Source organism: Jatropha curcas, chromosome 4 (assembly GCF_041381405.1).
Source record: "Jatropha curcas cultivar XTBG-Jc1 chromosome 4, XTBG_Jcur_1.0, whole genome shotgun sequence".
Lineage (NCBI taxonomy): Eukaryota > Viridiplantae > Streptophyta > Magnoliopsida > Malpighiales > Euphorbiaceae > Jatropha > Jatropha curcas.
The window spans coordinates 2,802,064-2,811,018 of NC_143154.1; the positions used below are offsets into that span (position 1 = coordinate 2,802,064).

General features: G+C 27.5%; 1 protein-coding gene across 1 annotated transcript; it reads left to right on the top strand.

Annotated features, from left to right (window-relative positions):
- The first annotated feature begins 1,863 nt into the window (after positions 1 to 1,863).
- On the top strand, positions 1,864 to 2,874 carry LOC105628556 (glyoxylase I 4). The gene is made up of 3 exons (XM_012209992.4): positions 1,864 to 2,129; positions 2,237 to 2,351; positions 2,548 to 2,874. Exons 1-3 carry the CDS (start codon positions 1,966 to 1,968, stop codon positions 2,848 to 2,850), a joined length of 582 nt encoding a protein of 193 aa, XP_012065382.1. The 5' UTR covers positions 1,864 to 1,965; the 3' UTR covers positions 2,851 to 2,874.
- The last annotated feature ends 6,081 nt before the right edge of the window (positions 2,875 to 8,955 follow it).

Sequence of the window (8,955 nt, forward strand, 5' to 3'; positions counted from 1 at the left end):
AGCACAAATCCTAAGAAAGAGGATTGGATCAAAACTGGGAACAAGGAATAAAAATCTGAATATCACATTTGAAGGTTTACAGAAAATTCAAATGGAATTGGTAGTCAAAGATAAGAACTCGTCAAAAAGGACAAGAAGAATTTGAGAGAGTTTGAAATATGAGAATTTCACTTAATGTCAATCTAACAATAACTTAAAAAAAAAAAAAAAAAGAGAATTATTGTGATTGAATAAAAATTAATGAGTGAAATACAATGATTAAACCCCGCGGAAAATTTTTTTAAGATTTTTGAATAAACGGTTTCATTTGTTTTTATTGAATTGTCATTTCAACTCATTTTGTTTTACGTGATATCACCGTTCCACTATATAATTACACTATGTCTGGAACAAATGAATTATGATTATAGAATTCATTTGTAAATGAATTCTAAGTATAATTCATTTATAAATGAATTTCTCATGTTTGGTATGTGACAAATTAGAATAAAGAATTCAATTGAATTCTACAAAATTATGTTTGGAATAAATTTTTAAATGAAAATTCATTTGTCTTTATTTCTTATAATACCCTTGACATGATAATTTAATAAAAATAAATAACAAACACCTAATTATATTTATTATATACAATATAATAACATGTTATTTTTTAATTATTTAATTAATTATATAAATATTAACATTCATCATAATAATTATTTTAATGGTTAAAAGTCTTATTAATTTAAGTAATTAATTTGAAAACTATAAAAATATTTGAAAAAGTTATTACTGTTTTCAATTGAATTTGGAAACAATTGTTGATAGTCAATTTTTATAGTTTCACACTAATAACTAATGTTTTTACTAGATTAAAAAAAATTAACGTTATTACTAGTTTACAATGGAAGTAAAAAATAAAGTTAGTTATTATCAGATTTCAGAAAAAAAAATAGTAGAAATTTTCTGAAAAAAAAGGTCAAAAAAAGGGAAAAAAAAGAATAAAAAAAAAAGCGTTAGTAGGAATTTTCCAAAAAAAAAAAAGTAAACAAAAAGGAAAAAAAAAAAGAGTAAAAGAAAAAAAAAAAAAACTTCAGTAGGAATTTTCAAAAAAAAAAAAAAGGTAAACAAAAAGTAAAACAAAAAGAGTAAAAGAAAAAAAAAATCGTTGGTAGGAATTTTCCAAAAAAAAAAAAAAAAGAAAAAGGAAAAAAAAAAAAGAGTAAAAACAGCTGAGTTTATAATAGAGTATAATTTCGTCAATGAAAATTTAATGGTTTAATTTTATAGAATTCATTTAGAAATTTCATCAATTTTAATAGTATCTGAGTTAAACATATCCAATTCTATAGAATTCAATTCTTAGAATTTAAATCTGTATTTTTTTTTCTTCCAAGCACAAAACATTGGATTTCCAAACCAAGTATTATAGTAGAATGATTTTTTATCTTTCAAGCAGTTAAAGGATGCAACATGATTCCTTGATGCATGCTTTCTCCTGGCCATTTTAATTGTTTATTTATAATTAAAAAAAAAAAAAGATAAATGTGGAGTATAAGCAATCTCTCACTAAAAAAACTCCAGTAGTTGTGTATGTACAATCTAATGCTATGTGAGAGGAAACATCAAAGAAGCTTCTAAAATTTTGGACCATGTGTGAAGTTTCAGCCTAAACATACTTACAAGGGCTAAACGGGCTTCTTCCCTTCCAAATTGTCTCCTCTATTGTAGAAGTTGGAGAGAATCTGCTTGGAAAGTTCCTCGTCATCCAAAACGACAAGAGAATGCATGTTTTATAAAAATGAAAGTTTGCTAGTTAGGCAGTTCATACATAGGAGCACCTTGGCTCAAGCCTGACAAAGGGAAAGACAGAAAAAGGAAAGTCCATTAGCTAGTCTTAAAAAAAAAAAAAAAAAAAAAAAAAAAAAAAAAAAAAAAAAAAAAAAAAAAAAAAGAAAGAAGAAAAAGCACATAAACAAGGAAATGGAGATTGAGGAAATGAGCAGCTATGAAGCACTGCCCCTTCTGTCGTTGAATCATGTGTCGTTGTCGTGTAGATCTGTTTGGGCTTCTACCTATTTCTATGAGGAAGTTTTGGGCTTTGTTCAAATCAAACGACCTTCTTCTTTGAAGTTCAATGGAGCTTGGTTAGTTTTTAATTTCATTTTCTCCTTTTTTTTTTATAACATAAATTGAATGGTGATTGTTATTGTTAAATATGAGATTTTCAATTATTCGAGTTGAATTTGTGTAGGTTATATAGTTATGGCATTGGAATACATTTGATTGAGAACTTAGCTCTAGAAGAATTTGACCCGATTATCGAACCACGTCCAATTAATCCCAGAGACAATCACATATCCTTTCAGGTAAGATTAATTAATTAATTATATTAAATTTAATATATAATTATAAATCTATACTTGACATTTTTAGTATAATTAAAATTTTATTTAGAACTTATATGTTTTTAATTTAATAAATTGATTATACTTGAGCTAATTGGTTATTATAAATCTATATTTTTCACAAAGATTATTTTTCTAAAATGTAAATATTCCATAGTGCACAGATATAGGCCTTGTGAAGAGGAAGTTGCAAGGATTGGGAATAAGGTATGTGACAGCAACTATTGATGATGATGATGGGAATCGAGCGGATCAAATTTTCTTCCATGACCCAGATGGGTATATGATTGAAATATGCAATTGTGAAAACATCCCAATTACTCCAATTTCTTCTTGCTCTTTCAATTTCATCCCTAGAAATGTGAGAAGCTGCAAAGGGACAATATCCAACAAATGTGGCTTCATGGAGAATGTCATGATGGAAAGCTTAAGCAGGGACATGATGGATATTTCATTCTAATATGCTAAAATTTCTTCTCTCTTCCTTCTTTTTTTTTTTTTTTTTTTTTTTTTTTTTTTTTTTTTTTTTTGCGCTTCCACAAATATGTCGATTTCCCTTTTAGATGGTCATATTTCATGCCTCCTACAAAAGCATACTCACATTTTGGTTTCCTCCCTATGATTTGGAGAGGGAACTGAAATTTTGAACTTTGATATATATTTTTTAAGGATAAGATACTACAATAGATTATTGGTTTTAATGGTTTTTTCATTATAAATTGATTCCATAAAATTTTTTAAATTAATTTACAAATTCAGATATTCATATTTGAATTAAATGAAATTTAATTAGAAATTTTACATTTTTAATTTTGTAGAATTAATTATATCTGAATCAAATTCTACTAAAATCGATAGAACTTATAAATGAATTATAAAATTTAAAACAACACAAGGTGGTAAAGCTAACAAATTTTTTATTCACTGAGGGGCTCAATGCACTAAAAAATGATTCAAAAAAAAAAAAAAATATTATGAATTACATATAAGGGGCAACCTTTCATATCTGAGGGAATTAATTTGATTAACTGTATTTTCTCTTGAAATATCATTACTTTCATATATTTAAAATAAATTTTGATTCAAATATAAAAATTCATTAAAAATAAATATCTCTTTTACTTATAAATGAAATAGTTTAGAGGGAAGTGGAAGTGGAAGTGGATGAGTGGCATAGAGAATATTACTACTAAACTAAAATCTAGGGGTGAACATTCTGTCAATTTGTTCGATTTAAGTAAAATTTTTAACTAAAATAAATTAATTGAAATTCTTTTTGACTTAACAAATTAATCGAATTAATTTTTTAACTGAACTTAACCGAACCATTTTGACCGAATTAATTTTGATCATTAACCAAACCGAAGTTAAATAAAATGAAAACTTAATTAACCGATCAATTTAATTGAAATTTATGATTAACCAACTTTGACCGAAATAAAAATTAACCAAATTTATTAATCACTATTTAATCAAAATAAAAACTGAAATATTTTTAATTTTATTATCTATTTAACCAAAATGACATAGTTTTGAGAGTCGGTTAATTTGATTAATTTGATTAAATTAAGTTTTAATCGAATTTTTAACCGATCGCTGAAGTTTTAATTTTCTTTGACCTAACTTTTAACCGAATATTTATTCATCAAACGAAATTAACCGAATTAATCGATTTAACTGAATTGACTGAACCGAATGTTGCTCCTTACTAAAATCTATACGGGTTTGTTGGTGCATTGTGTAATGCAATGATAAATTCTTGAGGAAAATTCAATTACCATATTGACAACTCTTCCTGTTTAAATTATTAAATGGTTATTTTACTATATATTTGGACTTTGCAATTTATTGTAGGTTTTTCTCTTTTTTAAAGGTATTTCTTTGTTTGTAACAATTAAAATTTCAAATTTTAAATTTGAGAATAAATTTATAATGCTTAGACAACCTTTGTTTTAACACAGCCATAGCTATCCTCTGCATCCAATAGTTTGTAGGTATTTTTTAGCTTTTTTTTATTGATATTCTATTTAAACTTTATTGATCTTATAAATATAATAATTACTAATAAAATATTTTTTTAAATTAACTTTTTGTGATCATTTTATATATATATTTTAAGAATAATAAATTTCTATTCAATATTTTTTAAAAAAACTTTAATTAGTATTCTTATTTATATATTACGATAAAATATAATTTATACGCATTAGTTGGATTTGAAATTATTCATGACATATTGGCAAAATTTAATAAAAATGAATCCAGTATTGATAACTTGGACACCATATCATATGATATTTTTTGAGTACTGGAGGAAGAGATTCGAACCGGAATATATATTCGGATCATAAATGCATTTACCACTAGACTATGCCTTGGTATACCATATCATATGATATTTTAATTGCCAATCATTCCATGCAAACGAGCGTAACACGAGGAAAATATCATATTAGTTATTTCGAGTTAAAATCTTAATAACAAGAACACGGGGAAAATCAAAGAGTACCCTTTTAAATATATTTTTTCAATATATAGTTTATAATAAATATTTTAATTATACATTCCATGGTCATGACTTAGTTATATGTTTTAACGTTACGACATGGCTTGCATTATCCATTAGGAATTTTCCTGTATCAATGTTTGCATGACATTTTTCATGAAAAAAAATTCAGAAATTGTGAATGATCAAAGGTTACTATATATACATGCTACATACGCTTTATTGATATATATGAAAAATTTTTGAGATATTGGGGTAAATTTAATTGTCATAGTTATGAAAATTGATTAGATATAACAATTGCACAATTAATAAAAAAATATTTTATAAATTTTATTTATTTTTATAACTTTATAATAAGGTCATTCACCAGGTTACAACATTGATTCTTTTTATTCATCGAAGAGGAGTTTCTTTAAATAATTAAAATTCTATAATTTTATAAGAAGCAATGAATAATAAGGAGTGATTTAATAGAGCATTTCTTCTTTCTTTTTTCCGTCTCTATCTCTGCTATCTTTTTCTCTTCAAAACACAATTATAATATTATATAATATTTTGAATATGTTTTCTTAAAAATTACTCTTTCTTGTTTCTTGAGATTTGTATTTGTTCTTGATTTTTAATATTTTAGTTTGTTTTATTGATAGATGATAAATTCATATGTGTTGCTTGCAATGTGTGCAGCTGCAAGAACTGTATAAAATACTATGAGTAAATTATAAATATTATATAGATTTTTTTATTGGGCTAATGTTTCTTTGATTATTATTATTATTGTTTTATAGACATATGTGTTTAAATACATCTAGCAAAGCGCTAACATGTGAATTTTGATTGTGAATTTTATGAAATTATAATAATGTATTATAAATGTATTTTGTTATGATGGTCAGCATTTTAATTGATTTTTCTTATAAATTTTATATTCTTTTAGGTCTATGAGAAATATAAATGTACCAACTCTTGCAATCTAGATTAGTAAACGGTTATTTTACTATATTTTGGATCTGCAATTTATTTAAAGTTTTTTTTTTCTTCTTTAAAGGTATTTATTTATTTGTAGCAATTAAAACTTCAAATTTTATCTGAGAATGGGCTTGGATAGCCTTTGTTTTAATTATTTTGTGTTTTAGAGCTTTTTCGTATTTATATTCTATTACCTTATATATATATATATATATATATATATATATATATATATATATATATATATATATATATATATATATATATATTAACTATCAGAATTGAGATTTGAGAGTATTTAAGAATTGGTCCTCGCTTGAAGTAAATTTGAGGTATATATATTGAAGCAAAGGTAAATTTTACAAGGATAAAAATTGTGAGAATCCTGCATTATCTGTTAGTTAGAGTTTACTTAAGAATGTAATATCCTTTTAATATTTTTATATACTGTTTAAATATGAGCTGTTTAAGCTTGAATGGCTAGACTGCTTAAGTCCGAAGATGGACAATTTATGTCTTGAAGGACTGTTTAAGTCTGAAATGATAGACAGTTTATGTTCGACGTGGCGGACGATTTATGTCCGAACTGATAGACGATTTATATCTGAATTGGAGGACTACTTAAGTCCGAATTTGTTGAGGACTGCTTAAGTCCGAAATGATAGACGATTTGTGTTCGACTTGGTGGACGATTTATGTCCGAACTGGTGGACGATTTATGTTCGAACTGATAGACGATTTATGTCCAAATTGGAGGACTACTTAAATCTGAATTTGTTGAGGACTGCTTAAGTCTGAAATAATGTGCGATTTGCGTCCAAACTAATGGACGATTTATGTCCAAATTGGAGGACCTCTTAAGTCCTAACTGATGGACGATTTATGTCCAAATTGGAGGACTGCTTAAGTCCGAATTTATTAAGGACTGCTTAACTCCGAAATGATGGATAATTTATGTTCGAATTGGAGGACTACTTAAGTCCGAATTGATGGACGATCTATGTCCGAACTGATGGATGATTTACGTCTGAATTGGAGGACAGCTTAAGTCCTAACTGATGGACAATTTATGTCTGAATTGGAGAATTGCTTAAGTCCGAATTTGCTGAGGACTGCTTAGTCCGAATTTATTAACCTCCATTTGGTTGTGCTACCTATGCTTTTATCATGATATAGAGGATAAATGTTCAAGGTAATAAACTAATAATAAAATTGCTTTATTTTATCAAATGTGGAGAAAATAAATAAATATAATCATTACCCATTGATCAGCAATAAAAGGTGCTTACAAGTTAGGAAAGGAGAAACTTAAAAGGGTCTAATAGGTCAAAAATAAGAATTTAAGAGTGCAACAACACAACAAGTGCAAATAAAAAGGTTAAGGGTGAAGTAGACTTTCTCCAAATAGTTTACGGGTGAATGAATCTATTCGGCCCTCATACTTGTGTATGTGTATACTTACATAATTATGTGTGAAGCTATACCTATTTTGCACCTAATTTATGTTTGTTTCGCTTCATCCATTAATGTTCCTTCATTAAACACTAAAAAAAAAAAAGTAATAATGATTCTTTTTGACACGGAACCCTATGAAAATTAATTCCAAGAACTCTATGACAAGATTGAAATAGCTTCAATGATTAAACTAAACTCCCCTTCTATGGCACCCAAAGCTTAAGGAAGCAAGAACACCAATAATAGAGTAAAGAAGAACAAGATAAACGCCATAAGTAAATTGATAAGTTTATCTTGATTCTTGATGCTATTAGAGGAAAGCAATCTCACAATCACTCTAATCAAAGAACACGCCAAAAGCATGAACAAATCTGAAGGTTTATTAATTCATTGAATGATTTGTTTAACAACATAACAAAGCTATTTATACTAGATCTAAAAGCCTGATCCTTAAAGGATTTAGAATAATTAATCTAAACAAATTAAGGATAAGGATTAACTAATCTAAACCAACTAAGGATTGGAATAACTAAACTAACAAATTAAGGATAAAAACCCAAGGGTGGCCGAATTATTGGTGGCCCAACCCATTAACATTATTACAACTCAAAATTAACACAATTGGACTAACTAATTTTTGCTAGAGACAGACTCTAGCACGGCCTGGGCGTGCTTCTTGTTGTTGTTTTCCCTTCTTAAGTCAGACTTTGGCACGGTCGGGACGTGTTACCCAGCACGGGCGTGCTTCATGTTGTTGTTTTTCCTCCTCAAGTCAGGCTCTAGCACGGCCTGGGTGTGCTTCCTAGCACGGGCGTGCTATATGCTGCAGATCCAGGCAACTTGTCTTTAGGTAGTTCCACCTCAACATATGCTTCAATCAATGTAAGAAGCTTAGGTGTGCCTTCAAGTTCTACACAACATTTATTGAAAGCAAGGTCATGGAGCTCCTGTGTAACTTGTTCTTCAATGTATAAAGACATGGTTGCTCCATATTTCTTTGCACAGCTTCTTGTAATTGGTCCATTAGGAAATACTAAGGGATTTTGCATGTTGTTGTCCTTGTTCCTTTGAACTCTATGGATGAGTAATGGCGGATCCGTATCACTTTTTATGACAACGGTTAGCTTGGGATGCTTAGACCAGTATGTAGACAATAAAAGAATTGGGATTAAGCTTCTAAATCACCTTTCTTTCTTTGCTATAATCATGAGAACTGTCAGATTAACTTTTTTTTTTTTTCATTACTTGTGCTTCTTCCATCCTCGAAAAGACAATTAAGATTTGACAATAGCGCATTAGAAAAAGAATAAGAAGCAAAAGTTACCTTTAAAAATCAACAATACTAGAAGCTGTAAATATCATTCAAATATATTCTTTATGAACTTTCCATTCAATTTCTATTTATGAATTCTAAACTAACTCCTATATCAACCATCTGACATTTGCATTTATTAAAAGTTAAAATAAATAGGAGTCTTTGATCCATAAATAGTATAAAAAGGGGCAAAAACGATCAGCCATCAAACTTACAGGTTTTGAGTTTTGAGCGGGGGTTTTTTTTATTGATTTTTACTTTATCACATTAATGTCAATAATGAGAATCTTTGTTTCCATTTATTATTTGATAATTATGTT

Coding starts and splice junctions, on each gene's coding strand:
- LOC105628556 (XM_012209992.4), top strand. CDS start 1,966: ATGGAGATTGAGGAAATGAGCAGCTATGAAGCACTGCCCCTTCTGTCG. Junction 2,130..2,236: donor TTGAAGTTCAATGGAGCTTG/GTTAGTTTTTAA, acceptor GAATTTGTGTAG/GTTATATAGTTATGGCATTG. Junction 2,352..2,547: donor ACAATCACATATCCTTTCAG/GTAAGATTAATT, acceptor AATATTCCATAG/TGCACAGATATAGGCCTTGT.